Source organism: Phyllobates terribilis, unplaced genomic scaffold (genome assembly GCF_046119375.1).
Source record: "Phyllobates terribilis strain yellow unplaced genomic scaffold, ASM4611937v1 Scaffold_2__4_contigs__length_985480577, whole genome shotgun sequence".
NCBI classification, from domain to species: Eukaryota; Metazoa; Chordata; class Amphibia; order Anura; family Dendrobatidae; genus Phyllobates; species Phyllobates terribilis.
Genome location: NW_027362762.1, coordinates 377,918,985 through 377,937,316, shown reverse-complemented (window position 1 = coordinate 377,937,316; position 18,332 = coordinate 377,918,985). Strand labels below are relative to the sequence as shown.

Genomic DNA, 18,332 nt, shown 5'->3' with positions numbered 1-18,332 from the left:
CTCCAAAGCTGTGGTTACCTCAGAGTCTGTGCACCTCTACTACCTGGTGGAGGACCCCCTGTTGCCTCCTGAATCCTCCGGGATACCACTCGATGACAAATGGAGAGAGACTTCTCTACACCCGGTACTCGATACCTTGTCCGCTTCGTCCGGTGAGCCTGACAATGGGTACCCCAAAGTGGTAGTTACCCCCGAGTCTCTACACCCCTCCGACCAGGCGGAGGACCTCCAGTTGTCTCCTGAACCCTTCGGGGTGCTACCTGGTAGCGAAAGGACAGAGACTCTCCTATACTCTGTACCTGATACCTCGCTCGCTTCGTCCAGTGAGTCCAACCTAGTGTACTCCGAAGCAGAGGTTACTCCCGAGTCTCTACACCCCTCTGACCAGGCGGAGGACCTCCAGTTGTCTCCAGAACCCTTCGGGGTGCCACCTGGTGGTGAATGGACAGAGACTTTCCTATATCCTGGATCTGATACCTCGCTTGCTTCGTCCAGTGAGTCCGACCTAGTGTACTCTGAAGCAGAGGTTACCCGTGAGTCTCTACACCCCTCTGACCAGGTGGAGGACTGCCAGTTGTCTCCAGAACCCTTCGGGGTGCCACCTGGTGGTGAATGGACAGAGACTTTCCTATACTCGGTACCCGATACCTCGCCTGCTTCGTCCAGTGAGTCCGACCTAGTGTACTCTGAAGCAGATGTTTTCTCTGAGCCTCTGCACTCTTCTGACCCGGCGGAGGACCTCCAGTTGTTTCCTGAATCCTCCGGGGTACCACCAGATAACAAAGAGACAGTGACTTTTCCTCATTATGTACCTGATAACCCGTCTATTTCTTCCTGTGAGCTTGACAAGATGTACCTCGAAGCAGAGATTACCCCCAAGTCTCTGTCCCCCTCCAACCCGGTGGAGGACTTCCAGTTGTCTCCTGTACCCTCTGGGGTGCCACCTGAAAATATGTGGAGAGAGACTTCCTTGTGTGCTGTTCCTGGTACTCCACCCGTTTCGTCTGTTGCTGAGGATGGCTGGATGGGAGGTAGCATCCTAGCTACCCAGAGACGACCAGTTTTTCCGGTGGACAGTGGAAGTGATCTCCTTGAAGTGAACGACTGGTCCTCGAATTCCCTGCAGAAGATTCTGGCAGGCCTGAAGAAGAGGGGGCGTAAGGGGGGGGTACTGTAACATACCTGGCGGCGTCCTTGCATAGTGGTCCATCTCCCTCTGTGCAAGAGCGCGCACTTGATCTCCAGTCCAGAATGTCTCTCTGGCTTCCCTCCATGCTGTCTGTTTGTGTCTGTTTCTGCTGCTTAAGGGCGGCGCCCGATCACTTCCTGCTTTTTGTACCTGCTGTGGGTCACACCCCTTGTGCGTCCTCAGCCTATTGCTGTCTGTCATCTGGTATATAGCTCAGCTGCTCCTATCATTCCCTGCCTGAGCATAGTGTTTCATTCAGTGTGTGCTTGCACTCTGAAGGTGCCAGGTCCCGTTCTTTGTCTCCTGCCTTGCGGTATCAGTTCCCGTGTCTGAACTGAGTCCTGTCTATGTCTCCTGCCTTGCGGTATCTGTTCCCGTGTCTGAACTAGTCCTGTCTTTGTCTCCTGCCTTGCGGTATCAGTTCCCGTGTCTGAACTGAGTCCTGTCTATGTCTCCTGCCTTGCGGTATCTGTTCCCGTGTCTGAACTAGTCCTGTCTTTGTCTCCTGCCTTGCGGTATCAGTTCCCATGTCTGAACTGAGTCCTGTCTATGTCTCCTGCCTTGCGGTATCAGTTCCCGTGTCTGAACTGAGTCCTGTCTATGTCTCCTGCCTTGCGGTATCAGTTCCCGTGTCTGAACTGAGTCCTGTCTATGTCTCCTGCCTTGCGGTATCAGTTCCCGTGTCTGAACTGAGTCCTGTCTATGTCTCCTGCCTTGCGGTATCAGTTCCCGTGTCTGAACTGAGTCCTGTCTATGTCTCCTGCCTTGCGGTATCAGTTCCCGTGTCTGAACTGAATCCTGTCTGTGTTCTCTTGTCTGCCTATCCTGGAGGCTGTATTTCCAGGCCTGTCTGAACACGCTCCTAGCCTGTTCCTCCCGCCTTCTAGGGGCCGATTACCTAGATCCGTTCCTGTATCTTGTCTGTCCTGTCTGAACACGCTCCCAGCCTGTTCCTCCTGCCTTCTAGGGGCCGATTATCTAGACCCGCTCCTGTATCTTGTCTGTCCTGTCTGAACTCGCTCTTTGCCTGTTCGTCCTGCCTCTCTGGGGGCCATATTTCCAGACCCGCTCCTGTATTCCGCTGCAGTGTCGGTCTCCTCCGTACACTCAGTTCCAGTCTGAACTCTCTCCTATCCTTTACCTGTTTTGCCTCTATGTCCGTTCCCTTCCTTTTTCTGCAGAGTCTGAACTCGTACCTAACTCCTGCTTGTTGTCTCTGTACTCCCGTTTGTGAGTTTGTGGTCCACTCGCTACTTCACTGCAAGTACCCTGTGGGTATCTGGCTCTGCCTTTCCCTTCCTGTCTGTTCCGTGTGAACAGAGCCCTGTCCCCCCTGCTCAGCCTTGCCTGCTCTGACTCCTTTGCTCACCGCTCCGGCGGTTCTAGCCTGCTCTGACTCCTTTGCTCACCGCTCTGGCGGTTCTAGCCTGCTCTGACTCCTTTGCTCACCGCTTCGGCGGTTCTAGCCTGCTCTGACTCCTTTGCTCACCGCTCCGGTGGTTCTAGCCTGCTCTGACTCCTTTGCTCACCGCTCCGGCGGTTCTAGCCTGCTCTGACTCCTTTGCTCACCGCCCAGGCGGCCTCGTCCTGCTTTACTCTTGTTCACTGCTCCGGCAGTCTCGCTCAGCTCTGACCCTTTGCTCACCGCTCCTGGCGGCCTTGTCCTGCTCTGCTCTTGCTCACCGCTCCAGGCGGTCTTGTCCTGCCCTGTTCTTGCTCATCTCTCTGGGCGGCCTCACTCTGCTGTGTTTGTCCGCCACATCTGTGGTCCTGTTCCTGAGTCCCAGTGTGTACTGGGTCCTATCCCGCCAGTGTCCCTACCTGCTAGTGCCTTCCTTTCTGTACTCTAGCTGTGCTCGCCTGTACCCCTCTGCCTGTATTGTTCCTGAGTCCCAGTGTGTACTGGGTCCTATCCCGCCTGTGTTCCTACCTGCTAGTGCCTCCCTGTCTGCACTCTTGCTGTGCTTGCCTGTACCCCCCTGCCTGCATACCCGCCTGCCTGCATACCAGTCGTGCCTGCCTATACCCACCAGTCTGTGCGCCAGCCTAACCAGTCTGTTCCTGTATTCCCCTGTGTGGGTCAACAGCCGTGTCCGGGGTCTGTCCTGGAGTAGCACCTGGTCCCTCTGCTCGGTTCCTCCTTGGTGCACTGGCGTCGTATGCCGTCGTGCGACCCTGGTCGGATCGGGTGAATACCTAGTTACGCCCCTCCAGGCATTCACTCTCCGGCACGGTCCAGTGGAATCACACGCACACGCCGCTCAGCCCGGGCGTGTGCATTACACTCCACAGTGTGGCTGGCCAGTAAAGGTCTAAAAGAAGAAAAAATAATGACATGGTCCCCTTGTTCACCTGATCTGAACTCCATAGAGAACCTGTGGTCCATCATAAAATGTGAGATCTACAGGGAGGGAAAACAGTACACCTCTCGGAACAGTGTCTGGGAGGCTGTGGTGGCTGCTGTACGCAATGTTGATCGAAAACAGATCAAGCAACTGACAGAATCTATGGATGAAGGCTGTTGAGTGTCATCATAAAGAAAGGTGGCTATATTCATCACTATTTTTTTTTTTGCTTTTGCATGTCAGAAATGTTTATTTCTAAATTTTATGCACTGAAATTGGTTTACATGGTGAAAATAAACAAGTGAGATGGGATTATATCTGGTTTTTATTAAGTTGCCTAATAATTCTGAACAGTAAGGCTATGTGCCCACGATGCAGAAATGAAGCAGAAAATTTCTGCAGCATATCTGCATCTCCCTGGCAGAAAAAACACATGCAGATTGGGCATGCGTTTTTCCTGCAGAATACATGCGGAATACATGCGGATTCACATGCGGATTCACATGCGTTTCCGCATGCAGATTGACAAGCACTTTCCAGGCGATTAGCATTACTTGGAAAGTGCTTGACAACTAGGTCACACTATATAAATCCATGCAAACAGCATGGATTTATATAGTGTGACCGTAAAACAATGCTTAAAATAAAGCTATACTCACCCCCGATGTCCCGGCGTGTGCTGCAGCGCTTGTTCCTGTCTGGTTCCCGGCTGCCGGCATATCGCGAGACACAGCGGTGAAGGGCCTGCAGTCACATGACTGTGACGTCACCGAAGGTCCTTCAGCGCTGCCGGCATGCCGAGAGAAGCAGTTGGACAGGTGAGTATAAACTTTATTTTTTTTTTAATTTTTCTTTTTTACAGGTACAATGGTACCCACGTCTGGATGAGAGTCTTCTCTACTCCAGAACTGGGTACCATCCGCACATAGAGACACATAGAATCCGCTTGTACAAATGTACAGACGCGCATTCTATGCGTCTCAATGCAAGTCAATGGCGGCGCTTCCGCAAAATTAATGAACATGCTGCGGATTTATGAGCGCTGCAGAAACGCTGCGGAAAAATCCGCAGCATGTGCATTGACATTGCAGAATGCCATTGGGGACCATGGGGTGCGGATTACCATGCGTTTTTGATGCTTTTCCGCTGCAGAAATTCCGCAGCATAAGCGCATGAAAAACGCATCATGTGCACGCAGCCTTATAGTTACCTGCACAAACAGATATCCTCCTAAGATAGCCAAATCGAAAAAAAGCCCACTCCAACTTCCAAAAATATTAAGCTTGGATATTTATGAGTCTTTTGGGTTGATTGAGAACATAGTTGTTGATCAATAATAAAAATAATCCTCTAAAATACAACTTGCCTAATAATTCTGCACACAGTGCATATACACTGTGTTCCAAATTATTATGCAAATAATATTTTCTCAGATTTTCCCAAATTACCTATATGAATTGCAGTCATTGTAATTTTCCAGTCAAATAACTATTAGAGTACAATGGAAAGGTTTTTGTACAAACTGCCTATGATAACAGTATATTTTTAAAAAAATAAAACACTCAAACTGCACTCAAACTGCATGTTCCAAATTATTATGCACAGCAGAGTTTTCAACCTTTTCATTTTAATAAAGAACAAAAAAATGGTCATTTTTGAAATTATAAGCATTAGCAGGTTATTACAAACTGAAATCAAACAGTTTTCAACTCAAAACTTTATTCTAGGTGATGTTACATTTACATATAGGATCCCTTGTTCAAAAGGAGCTTCTGAACTCTCTCGTCCATTGAATTTGTCAGGTTTTGGATGGTTTCTGCTTTAATTGTTTTGCATGAGGACAGAATACCCTCCCAGAGCTGTTGCTTAGATGTGAACTGCCTCCCGCCATCATAGACACTCCTTTTGATGATGCTCCAGAGGTTCTCAATGGGGTTGAGGTCAGGGGAGCATGGGTGCCACACCATAAGTTTGTCCCCTTTTATGCCCATAGCAGCCAGAGATGCAGATGTGTTATGTGCAGCATGAGACGGGGCATTATCATGCATGAAATGATCTCGATGGTCCAGATGGATGGAGTGGAGGATGGCTGATTGATGGACACCCCATGCAAACACGGCTACGGCGCTAACAAGGAGGAGGTGGAGTAATGTTTTGGGCTGGAATCATGGGGAGAGAGATTGTCGGCCCTTTTAGGATCCCTGAAGGGGTAAAGATGAACTCCATAATGTATGTTGAGTTTCTCAAACAGCACTTCCTTCCATGGTTCAAGAAGAAGAACTGTGCATTCCGCAGCAAGATCATTTTCATGCATGATAATGCCCCGTCTCATGCTGCACATAACACATCTGCATCTCTGGCTGCTATGGGCATAAAAGGGGACAAACTTATGGTGTGGTACCCATGCTCCCCTGACCTCAACCCCATTGAGAACCTCTGGAGCATCATCAAAAGGAGTGTCTATGATGGCGGGAGGCAGTTCACATCTAAGCAACAGCTCTGGGAGGGTATTCTGTCCTCATGCAAAACAATTAAAGCAGAAACCATCCAAAACCTGACAAATTCAATGGACGAGAGAGTTCAGAAGCTCCTTTCGAACAAGGGGTCCTATGTGCAAATGCAACATCACCTAGAATAAAGTTTTGAGTTGAAAACTGTTTGATTTCAGTTTGTAATAACCTGCTAATGCTTATAATTTCAAAAATGACCCCTTTTTTGCTCATTATTAAAATGAAAAGGTTGAAAACTCTGCTGTGCATAATAATTTGGAACATGCATTTTGAGTGCAGTTTGAGTTTTTTATTTTTTAAAAAATATACTGTTATCATAGGCAGTTTGTACAAAAACCTTTCAATTGTACTCTAAGGCTGTGTGCCCACGTAGCGTTTTTCAAGCGTTTATGCTGCGGAATTTCCGCAGCATAAACGCTTGTGAAACGCTAGGTAATCCGCACCCCATGGTCCCCAAGGGGATTCCGCATGTTCTATGCACATGCTGCGGATTTTTCCGCAGCGTTTATGCTGCGTACAAAAATCCGCAGCATGTCATTTAATTTTGCGGAAGTGCAGCGGAACTCCCGCCATTGACTTGCATTGAGACGCATAGAAACCGCGACTGTACATTTTTACAAGCGGCTTCTATGCGTCTCTATGTGCGGATGGTACCCAGTTCTGGAGGAGAGGAGACTCTCATCCAGACCTGGGTACCATTGTACCTGTAAAAAAAGAATAAAATAACAAATAAAGTTTATACTCACCTGTCCGGCGTCTTCTCTCTGAATGCCAGCAGCGCTGAAGGACCTTCGGTGACGTCACAGTCATGTGACCGCAGGCCCTTCACCGCTCTGTCTCGCGATATGCCGGCAGCCGGGAACCAGACAGGAACGAGCGCTGCAGCCACGCCGGGGCCTCGGGGGTGAGTATAGCTTTATTTGTTTTCATTTTTACGGTTCACACTGTATAAATCCATGCTGTTTGCATGGATTTATACAGTGTGACCTAGTTGTCAAGCACTTTCCAAGTGATGCTATCGCCTGGAAAGTGCTTGTCAATCTGCATGCGGAAACGCATGTGAACCCGCAGGTGGATCCGCATGTATTCTGCAGGAAAAACGCATGCACAATCTGCATGCGTTTTTTTCTGCCAGGGAGATGCAGAAATGCTGCAGAAATTTTCTGCTTCATTTCTGCATCGTGGGCACATAGCCTAATAGTTATTTGACTGGAAAATTACTATGACTGCAATTCATATAGGTAATTTGGGAAAATCTGAGAAAATATTATTTGCATAATAATTTGGAACACAGTGTATGTGTTGCATCTAATTTTATGTTTATTCCCTCTTATGTCCCTGGGCCACGCAGCTCCTTTATTACGCACTTAGGGTTAGGATACAGTAGTAGGTGGCTTTCTGGCTTCTGGAAATGCTGGAAGGACTGGGTAGTGGAGGCTGCTGTGGAGTGGGGTAAAGTTTATGTTCTGCCCTACCTATAATCCTGCCTTGTGTCCAACATGGTGTAGTATAGATTGCCATGGATATATAACAAGCACAATGCTTACTATAGAAAGAGCTTCAGGTGACAAGTTTTAACACACTGGGTGCCTTACTAGTAGCCTTCTGAAAACCATAATTAAAGTTGGGATCAAGTAACCACATTAGTAAAACAGTCTGCTGTGAGTTTCTTCACAACAAGGGATTGCATCCAGTAGTACAGATAAATAATAAATGTATGTGAATAAGTTATTCATTACTGTATAGCACTCACAAGACATACCTGACATTCCTTTGTGTGTGAAGTATGCTAAGTACATAAAAAGCAGAAAGTTCCTGGTTTTGGGATAAAATGATCAAAAGTTTTAACTATTACTTTATAGCTATATATTTATTTTTTTTGCTTATAACAAAAGTTTGTGTAAGTCTCCCTTAATTTGAAGAATTCTGTGTGCATATTTTTTGAGTCACATAAGTTTTTTTATTTTAATTTCAGAATTATAAACATCGCACCGCTAATTCAATATAATTTTATATGCATTCTTTAAACCTCCCATCTCTTTCCCTTCACAATTATGAATAAAAATAAAAGAGAGAGAAAGAAAAAATTTGTTGGCTATAAACCAGGGTAGATTTTATCCAATAGTCTCAAACATATTTGTATTTGGCTTTTCTTAAATACGCAGATTATTCCAATAATATGTGCCATAAACTTTTATTTTCCACAAATCCAGTATTGGGGTTCTTTTAGACATATAATAACACCGCACAATAGTCTTTGCATATATTAAAATCGATGAAATTGCCAATATGGTATATTCTCCCGGTACTTACTTTAATGCAACCTCTGATCGTCACAAGATCTCCTTATCTACTCCCCTCTTATCTCCTCTTCCCACAATCGCATACAAGATTTCTCCCGTGCATCCCCCCTACTCTGGAACTCTCTACCCCAAAACATAAGACTCTCGCCTACCATGAAAACCTTCAAAAGGAACCTGAAGACCCACCTCTTCCGACAAGCCTACAACCTGCAGTAACCACCGCTCCACCATACCGCTGCACGACAAGCTCTACCCTCACCTACTGTATCCTCACCCATCCCTTGTAGATGGTGAGCCCTCGCGGGCAGGGTCCTCTCTCCTGTACCAGTTCATGATTATTGTACTTGTTTTTTTATTATGTATACCCCTTTTCATATGTTAAGCACCATGGACTAAATGGTGCTATAATAATAAATAATAATACTTAAGAGCCTTTTAATTTACACAGATCAGCAAGAATATAGAAAACTGGGTCTTGATTATTGTTTTTTCAGTTTCATAGAGATGTAGAGATTGGGAGATAACCCCATGCCAGTATCAATTTAGTGTTCGACATCATCAATATAGATGGATCAGATGAAGTAACATTTTAGGTTCTTGGAGGTTTCTCTAGTAATTCTGGATAATTATGTAATGGAAGCTTTTAATAATAAACTATTGCCAAGTTCTGTAAGAAGCAAGGAAATTGTTTGTTTGTTCTTGTTAGATCGCACTAGGTATCATTGAATGGGAATGGATTTATTACATTTAGGGTGCAGTTAGACGGCTGTATAAATCTGAGCAATATCAGAACGTAGTGCACGGACTGGATGGCGGGTCTCCTGACCCAAGCGTGACAGCTGCATAGAAATACCGCCGGCCAGTCTGTGCACTGCGTTCTGATCCCTGTCTGATTTATACGGCCGTCTGACTGCATCCTTATTATTCCGTTTATCTTTGCTTGGCACAATTGACTACTAAATGAGATAAAATATTTCTAGTCAGAGGGCACAGAGGTTTTCAGAGTGTTTTAAGAAAAACTTTCATGAGGATGAAATGGTATAGGAAAAAAAAAACAACAAAAAACAACACAATAGTAACCTATGCTCACCTTCTTAATCCCTCTGATCCTCTGGTGCTCCCTAATAGTTCGCAGCTGTACAGTATATACTATTGTGCACTTCTGGCACATGGGAGGTCATAGCAATACAAGACCTTAGTACCAAGGTTAAAAGCCATTATACATACAGTTAACACTAAAAAACTATATTACCTGTTAGTAACATCAATAGGCTTTTTCCCTTTTAATATTCAGTGATGCACATTTAAAAGTGATTTGTGACCTGCAAAAGGATGTGGACCCCTGCCGTGAATGATTAACTGTTTATTCAACTGACTTAAAGAATTTTGTTTTTAGTTTCACTGATTTTCATGATATATAAGAATATACATCCTAGAAGAATTTTGCTTTATAACTATGAACAACAGTAGTTTAATAGATCTTAAAGGGAACCTGTCACGTCAATTGTCGATACTAAACCGTCCCCAATGTCTTATTAGTGATGCAATATGTAGCACTAACATGGTGTTCTCAAGCAAAACATCCCAGTATTCATGTTGATAAAACACTTTTATCCTTAGGCAATTGCATCACAGACCTTGTCTTTCAGTCATATGTCTCGTTCCAGTCACTGTCCTCTTTATAATATTCACGCCCACGCATTGTGCACTGCTCCGACTTCACACCAACCTCTGAGTAAAACCTCCGCTTGCGCACTGACAACCAGCTTCTTGGGCATGCGCACTGAATTTGGGTGGACGTCTCCAGCTTCATTACTAATCTGCGCATGCTCTGGCACCGGAGAATGATGCGAATGGCATTCACACTTGTAAGATGGTGACCGGGACGGTCATGCGCCTCTTCCCTCTTACTGCACATATTGCTGTACTCAGTGTTTATATATGAGTATGTATGTGACCTAATGTCTGATGTGTTAGTTATAGGGTCAGGATAGGTTAGATATAGATAGAGTATTAGATCGGGAACTGGGTACAGTGCAGTGGTGGGCACAATATTTTAGGATAGAAACAGTTAATGTGTTTAGCAATAGCTCCAGTGTAAGAGAAGCTAGGGTAGTAGCGGGGATGTCTACCCCACAACCTAAGGAAGATTGGTGATTGGCCCAGTCGAAAGGGGGAGGAGTTTGGGCCAGGGCAGGGCAATGGTTTTTCCTGTCAGTTAGTTAGAGTCTGAGGGAGAGATGTGACAGAGCAGTAGTTGGAGGTCTAGGGGGGCACAGAAACCCGGTCCGACCAGCAGCAGAGGAACGTTAGTCAGGAACTCTAAAACGACTTTCCCTTAACGTTTCGGGGCCTACGGTCCACAGGAGTCAGCAGAGTAGCTTGTCTCAAAATCTTCCCAGAAGGGGAAGTCAGACGGAGAATAGTACAAAGGAAATGGAACGGGACTCTTAAAACTGCGAGCGTCTCAGAGGCCAAAGAGGTCGACTATGGAAGGGACAGCTCAGGACAAACGGGATGGTGAATATTAAAATATGCTGTGCTATGAACTGTGAACCTGGAAAAGGATGTACTCAATACTGCATGTTCCCTCATGTTGAAGTTGGACTGTTAAGTAAAGTTCTTTTTTATAAAATGGAGTGGAAGTCCTCTATTGTGTGTGCGGTGGTTCCTGAAGTGGAGAAACCGAAGACAGCAGAGATCTGCAACCGAAACGTGAGTGTTCTGCATCACATGCACAGCACAAAAGAATTGGGACATTTGTCTTTGTCACGGAGCCAGGGTGTAGGAACATAACAACAGTCTCTCGCCACTACTATCACCCTGCATGCCTCACACACACAATATATACGTCACATAACCACAGACTCACAGTGGCACCAGAGCATGCGCAGATAAGAAATTAAACTGGTGACGTACACCCAGATTCAGTGCTCGGGGAGCTGGTTGTCAGTGTGCAAGTGCGGTATTCACTCAGAGATTGCCGAGACGTTGGGGCAGTCCGGGACATTAATCACAGTGCGTGGGCATGATTATTATGAAGAGGACCGTGACTGAAATGATCGGAAGCGTCACCCATATGACTGAAAGACCAAGTCTGTGATGCAATTGCCTAAGGATAAAAAGTGTTTTATTGACATGAATACATGGATGTTTTGCTTGAGAACACCATGCTAGTGATGCACATTGCATCATTAATAAGACATTGCAGACAGTTTAGTATCGACAAATGATGTGACATGTTCCCTTTAAGTGAAAGTGCCTAACTAATGGAGATAGGGCACTTTTTGCTGGCTCAGTTGCCAACCTTTTGTGCCATTCATATCAGGAAATAAATTATTATTATATATAGTACAGAATATATAATATGTTTCCATGTTTGTTTCTAGGTGCTGTATAATTTATTCAAGTCATTCTGTGAGATGAAAACAATTGGGACGACTGATATCCTGTCTGGAGTGGCTAATTTCTTTGTGGTTGGAATAGGAGGTGTTTTAATTGGTATCGTATTTGGATTCGTAGCTGCATTCACTACCAGATTCACCCGCAATATCCGTGTGATTGAGCCGCTGTTTGTCTTCCTGTATAGCTACTTGTCATACTTAACTGCAGAAATGTTCCACCTTTCAGGCATTATGGCGTAAGTAATTGCATATCAATTTTCTCTACTTGTTTATTTTTAAAACTTTTTAGTAGCTCGGATACCAATACCGTTTGTAAGGAGGTGGACAAAAGAATAAATTCCTGCAGTTTGAAGCCTAATGGAGTGTCTGCAAGCAAACACCACCATTTACTGGTTAAATACTGTAGGACGAGAGACAGTAGTGAGAGCCGCATCAGAAGGAACTTTAAGACGACATACATGGAAACTGAGGGGAAGAGGTTGAAGGAGATATCAGGTCAGGTGGTAGCTGTGGCGCAGTTAATAATTATAAAAGGCTCAGGAGGCTGGTGAAGATGGGGAGTTGATGACTTGCAGCAGGACAGACGTGTGAGGCTGCTGAGTCGGCTTATAGCCGTCAGTACGAGAAACCAGATTTGAGTGATGGAATCGAGAAACCATATTCATGTGAAGGAACAGGGTGACCATGACCGGAGGCGATAGGCTAGAGCCGGGAGATCCAAGTCGAGTGAGCAGGGTCAGGGCCGAGAGAGAGACAACCAGGCTGCAGCAGAGAGACGTTCGTGTGAGCCATCACTTCCAGTGTAGACATATGGCACAAAGTGGAGGGCGGGGGCTGTGCTTCAAGGAATGAAGGCAGCCAGCGGGGCGGGTGTGAAAAGTGACTAATCAATCTGGTACCTGCATCCTATCGGGTAGTAATGTCGACCTCGGTTATGGCCTGTGTGACGTTTTATGTTGCCTAGAGAGTGACAACCTTTAGGTTAGGCATTAAGACATCACTGACGATAACAGCTGTTTAATTGTAATAATAAAACAATAGTGCAAATAGAGTGTGTTAATATCTTGTTTATCCGCATTGCTGTATTCTCCTTGTAACATAATTTGCTTTATTTTCACTGTTTGCATCATCCCTTGATATTGTGCTGTAGGTACTCCTTCGATTGTGTTAATCAAATGAGTAGTTGTTGGTTTAAGTACCACTGTCTCCTCATTCTCTGTGCTGTTGCATCCGGGTACCTCTTAACACCTTTATGACCTCATTTCCATTTGGCCTTATCCACAAAAGTGTGAGGTTCTTAAAGGGGTTTTCTGGTTTCGGGAAAACTCCTGTCCCCTGACTGCAATTTGCTTTAAAATAACAAACTGTGCTTTACTCATCCTCCCAAGTTCCAGCACTAAATCTCTGCCACTGCCAATCAGGGAGTTCAGAAGCTCTTAGTGGCTCATGCCGTCGACTCGGACAGAGAGGCTGAGCTTAGTTATTGGCTGCAGCACTGTTGGTGTGACATCGGCGCTGCAGACAATTACAGACATTTCGAGTAGCGGTGGAGACTCAGCACTGGACCCAAGGAGTGTGAGTAAAGTGTGGTTTATTTTGTTTGTGTGAAGAGAGACAAGGATTTTCCAAATTAGTTCTGTCCTGCAAGAAGCACTTGGTTGGCTCATTGGTCTACTTATTAGATTGAGATGTTGTGGATTGTGAATAGCATGTACATGCATCTAGATCAGGGGTACATAATCTGCAGCGTGAGGAGGCATATGTGGCCTGCCATGCCATTTTGTATAAAGTAATTCTATATCAGTGGGGATGAAGAGTAGCCTGCAGCTCAGGAGCAGAGATGGGCTAGCATGAATACAACACTGTGTAACCTTATCTGGGTCCTCCATAGATCAGGAGGCTAGGATTTCTTGTTTAGCAGTCCAGAAAAGCATATGAGAATTAGAGTCGTGCCGCCTCCATGTGCAGCTCTCACCATTCTAATTTATGGGAAGTGTAAGATGCAGGCAGCTACTATGACACCCATAATATTCAGTGGGGAGAGCTACAGTCATGCATGGTTTCCTCCTCTCTAGTGTACTCAATAGGGAATAAGAGGACCATCATTTCTCTTAGACATTTATGCCATTTACTTTTGATATGCCATGAACTTCTTTAAAGGGAATACACTATCTGGTTTTATTACAGCCCTTGCAAGTAGTTCACTGTAACAATGTGGCCCTTGGACCAAAAAACGTTGTGCACTCTTGATCTAGATGAAGAGTCTATGATGGAATTTGTCATGACTTGTACAACAATTTTTTTTGTAGCTAATTTTTGAGCAATCAACTCTACATCGTAGTAGCAATTTAAAATGTAATTCAATATAATTGTTTATATATGATTATACATGTACTTTATTTGACAAGTATTGGTATTTTTGCTCATTCCGAAGGGGCGTAATATTGAAGATAAATTCAGATTTGATCCAGAATTTTAGAGAATGTAAACCACAAGCCCTGATTCATCATTGCCTTTGCATCTGTTTTTGTCTGGTTTTGTGCGATTTGAACCTTTTTTTTAACCTAATTCATTATTCTATTTGACCTTTTTTGAAATCTATATTGCATGTGCTCAACTTTGTTTTTTTCTTTCTGCTTTGTGCCTGAGTTTAGCAATTCCAGATGTTTTCTCCTGATTCATCAATTGTGACTTTTTAAAAAGTCTCAAAATTCGGTGTAACTTCACCCAACTCCTGTTGTATTTTTAAGTAATACAATGCATGCACCAGTTTAAAGGGAATCTGTCACCCCCCTGGGCGATATCAGACCACTACTATGGGCATACAGGTAATAGAAAAGTAAATCTATACATACCTGTATGGCCCATAGTAGAGGTTTGATTGCAGAGAAAAGTGTTTTTATCACCTCTGTTTTCCACAGACTTGGCGGCCGGGGGATGCCAAGAAATCCCCGCCTAACTGTTTATTATTCCCCAAAATCCCCGCCTATATGCTTAGTTACCATATTCCTCCTCTCCCCTGCACGTCACAGGGCCCTGTGACGTGCACTGTGCTCCCTGACTACCCAGGCATGTGCAAAGCACATAGAGCTCACATAGAGCGCACTTTGCTTCCTCCCGGCCCTGAATCTCTGTGCACTGCGCCGCAGGGTTCTATTGTGGAAAGTGACAGTGACTCCCCTGTGCCTGTGCAATAGAACCCTGCCGCGCCCTATGTGAGCGGCGCTTTGCGCATGGCTGAGAGGTAAGGGAGCACAGTGCACGTCACCGGGTCCTGTGACGTGCAGGGGAGGGGGGGAATATGGCAACTAAGCACATAGGCGGGGATTTTGGGGAATAGTAAACAGGCGGGGATTTCTTGGCGACCCCCGGCCGCCAAGTCTGTGGAAAACAGAGGTGATAAAAACACTTTTCTCTGCAATCAAACCTTTACTATGGGCCATACAGGTATGTATAGATTTACTTTTCTATAACCTGTATGCTCATAGTAGTGGTCTGATATCTCCCAGAGGGTGACAGATTATCTTTAAAGAATTTGGCACCAAAAATGTCACTAATACCTTTAGACAATAAAGTAAAATTACGGTACTTAAAACAAATGCAAATGATGAGTCGGGGCCTATGTATCTGTGTTATGGAGACTAATCTGCTTCCTTAGAATTATTTAATCACAGTTTGTCTCTACACATTGTGATTAAACAGGTTTGCAATGAGAGGATGGAGGAGTGATGTGTTAACATTGCACATAATGTGTATTTTAAGCTATGATCTACCATGCTTTGCTATTCACATTAAAATCCTAAATATTGTTACTGCAGCTGTTTTTGTAAGCTTTTTGCAAATAATACCATACCTTCAAGCCTGCTGAATATTTTCTACATATAAATGAGTCTAAAAACTATCATTCTGCTGATCTCTGGCAAACATATGTGTGAACTTTTCTGCTTCCCATTGAGATTCTCACACCTAGCAAGATAGAAATACTGTATATACAAGAAAAGGTGCCATGATTCTTTTGTGTATGGGATGGGTTTAAGAGGTGACCAACAAATATCAATCGTGGTACATCTATGACATTGATATCAACATTTCTTTGTTCTGCACCAGTGGGCCTGATACCACCACCCCTTTTTAGGATTTTCTCTAGTGCTCTGTGATTTGTGCAGTAAGCTAGCTGTGGGTCTCACATACACACTGACAGGTAATGCCATGTTCACAATGTGTTACTCACCTTTCCTTATTGTGTGTGCTGAGAAAAGCCCCAGCGTACATGCTAAGCAAGTTCATAAGGTTTTATTAAAAGGGTACTCCTGGGAGATAGACATTTTTTGTACTGTCCCTGCCCTCATAAACTATAAAGATGAGATGCCCAGTGTACTTCTATTTTCTTTAAAACACTTGTAATTCAGTGTGACAGCAGCTGCTCCTCACAGCTCAACCCTCCTGTCTGGGACATTACGTCACACAGCAGTGTTGGGCTCCCCACTATAAATAACAGCCAGTCCAGGAATATGGGGCCTGCCTGCTCCCGACTAGTAGCCCTGCATTGAAGGAGACATTATCAGGGGCTGGCTGCTACTAGAAGTCGGGGGCAGGCCACACCCCTGCCACGCCCCTCATCTTGTGCTGCAGTGAAGGAGACATTATTAGAGTGCTGACTGCTGCTACTAAAAGCCAGGAGCAGGCCACTTCCCCTGCCATGCCCCATCTAGGACTGGCTGTTATGGGGAGCTTCAAAATGCTGTGCGACGTATTGTCCCAGATGGGAGGGGGGTGCAGTGAGGAGCAGCTGTTGTTACACAGAGTTACAAGTGTTCTCAAGGTAATAGAACTGCACTGGGCATCTCATCTTTATAGTTTATGAAGCCAGTGAGAGTACTAACATTTTTTATCTCCCCAGAGTACCCCTTTAATCCTATTTAATGAGTTTTCTCAAGTTGTCTCTTGAGCTGTTGAGAGCAATGCAGTCTTCTTATAGTTTCCTTACTTCCTGGTTTCTAGCAGGGCGGGTTTTCCTCCTTGACTGACAGCTCTGGTGAACAGAACTGTAGTATTAGTAGAACTATAAAGCCCAGCACAAGTTCTGATGTAATAGATTTAGCTATCAGTGGGAATTTGAACAAGCACACAGCTCCGGACAGAGTAAAGACCTGCGATTAGGAGACTTGCTGTGAAAGCTGTCAGGCTGGTGATTTATAACTGTATCTCTCTTCAAAAGATGACAGGGAGAGGCGGGTGGGGGGGGGGGAGCTGGCAGGGATGCTAAGAGTTAGCCCCTCTTCTGGAATGTAATACTGAGCACTCGACGAGGCACTAGAGACCAAGCTCTATGGAAACCAGCTATACACTACAAAAGATAAAATGTCTCATAGTAGAAGAATGACAGCAGATTGAAAAAGCAAGTTAATTGCAATTGTTAATTTCAAGCTGTCTAACTAATTAAAGCAATTTAAGAATTTGAGAACACCCAACACCCCTTTATTAATAATGACTAAAAGAATGTCCTTTCAGCCTGTGTTGGACTGGTATTAGTTAATGTGCCACAAAAAATTATTGATTATCTGAAAAAGGGGAATTAAAAAACATTTGCAGTAATGTAACCCAAACACAAATTGTACTTACTGTAATTTTTGGCCTCTGTTAGACCCCATCGAATTATGACTACTGAAAATTGTATAGAGCCCATAATAAATATTATGTTTACCTGTAATAGACTACTAAGGATGTCAATAGAAAAATTATCCACAGAAATAGTGATCATTTCTATTTTACTATATTTGTTCTGCTCAGGGGTAAAGTTTGCGGTTTTATGAAAAAACCGGACAGTGATTAAGAGCTTTTTTAATGTCTTTATGCTACCACACATATATCTCTTATGCCTGATCCTCTACTGAGAAAAGCACTGGTCTAACAGCGCATCATGGTAGCACATCAAGAATTGGGAAGCAATTCATTCACAGACTAACCTCAAGTAGCAAGTAACAAAGCGACACATATATCAATCATTCTCATAATCTTATCTCCACAGCATATAAACTTTTACTACTTTTTCCAAAGTGCCTTAGTTTTTATTGCCTGAAATTAACTGAGCCCAGAAAAAGTATCATTGCTGAGTGTGTAAAAGGATTAGATTACAAGCCCACACTCTACCTCCTTATTTTTTAGAGTTAGCCAGCGGAGCACCATAAACTCTCAGTTTAAAGGGGTTGTCCAGTCAAAATCGATAAATCTGCAGTCACTCTGTGTGATTGCAGTCTTATGAATCCCCCAAGTGCACGCACTGTGCGCTGCGGGGATTCGCCTGTTTCAGATCCAGTAACGGAGTGTATACATACCCCAGGCCAGTAGGCGCGGCCTCGCTCTCCATATACTTGTATAGAGTTGAAGCTGCGCCCCGTGACGCGGACGGTCAATGGCGTGTCCGACCAGAGGGCCCCGCTCAATACAAGTGTATGGAGGAAGGCAGCGCCCACTGGCCAGGAGTATGCATAACTCATACAACCCTCCCATTACCGGGTCTTTAACTGGCGAATCCCCGCAGCTCACACTGCCTGCGCTGGGAGGATTCATAAGTCTGCAGT

At 44.7% G+C, this 18,332-nt stretch overlaps 1 protein-coding gene across 2 annotated transcripts in view; it reads left to right on the top strand.

Moving 5' to 3' along the window:
- Positions 1-18,332, top strand: part of LOC141210718 (sodium/hydrogen exchanger 2-like) — a 176,983-nt gene that overhangs the window by 109,485 nt on the left and 49,166 nt on the right. For both annotated transcript variants that reach the window (XM_073664758.1, XM_073664759.1), the window contains exon 3: positions 11,737-11,987. In XM_073664758.1, the coding sequence (XP_073520859.1) occupies positions 11,737-11,987 (251 nt within the window). The remainder of the gene's footprint in view (positions 1-11,736; positions 11,988-18,332) is intronic.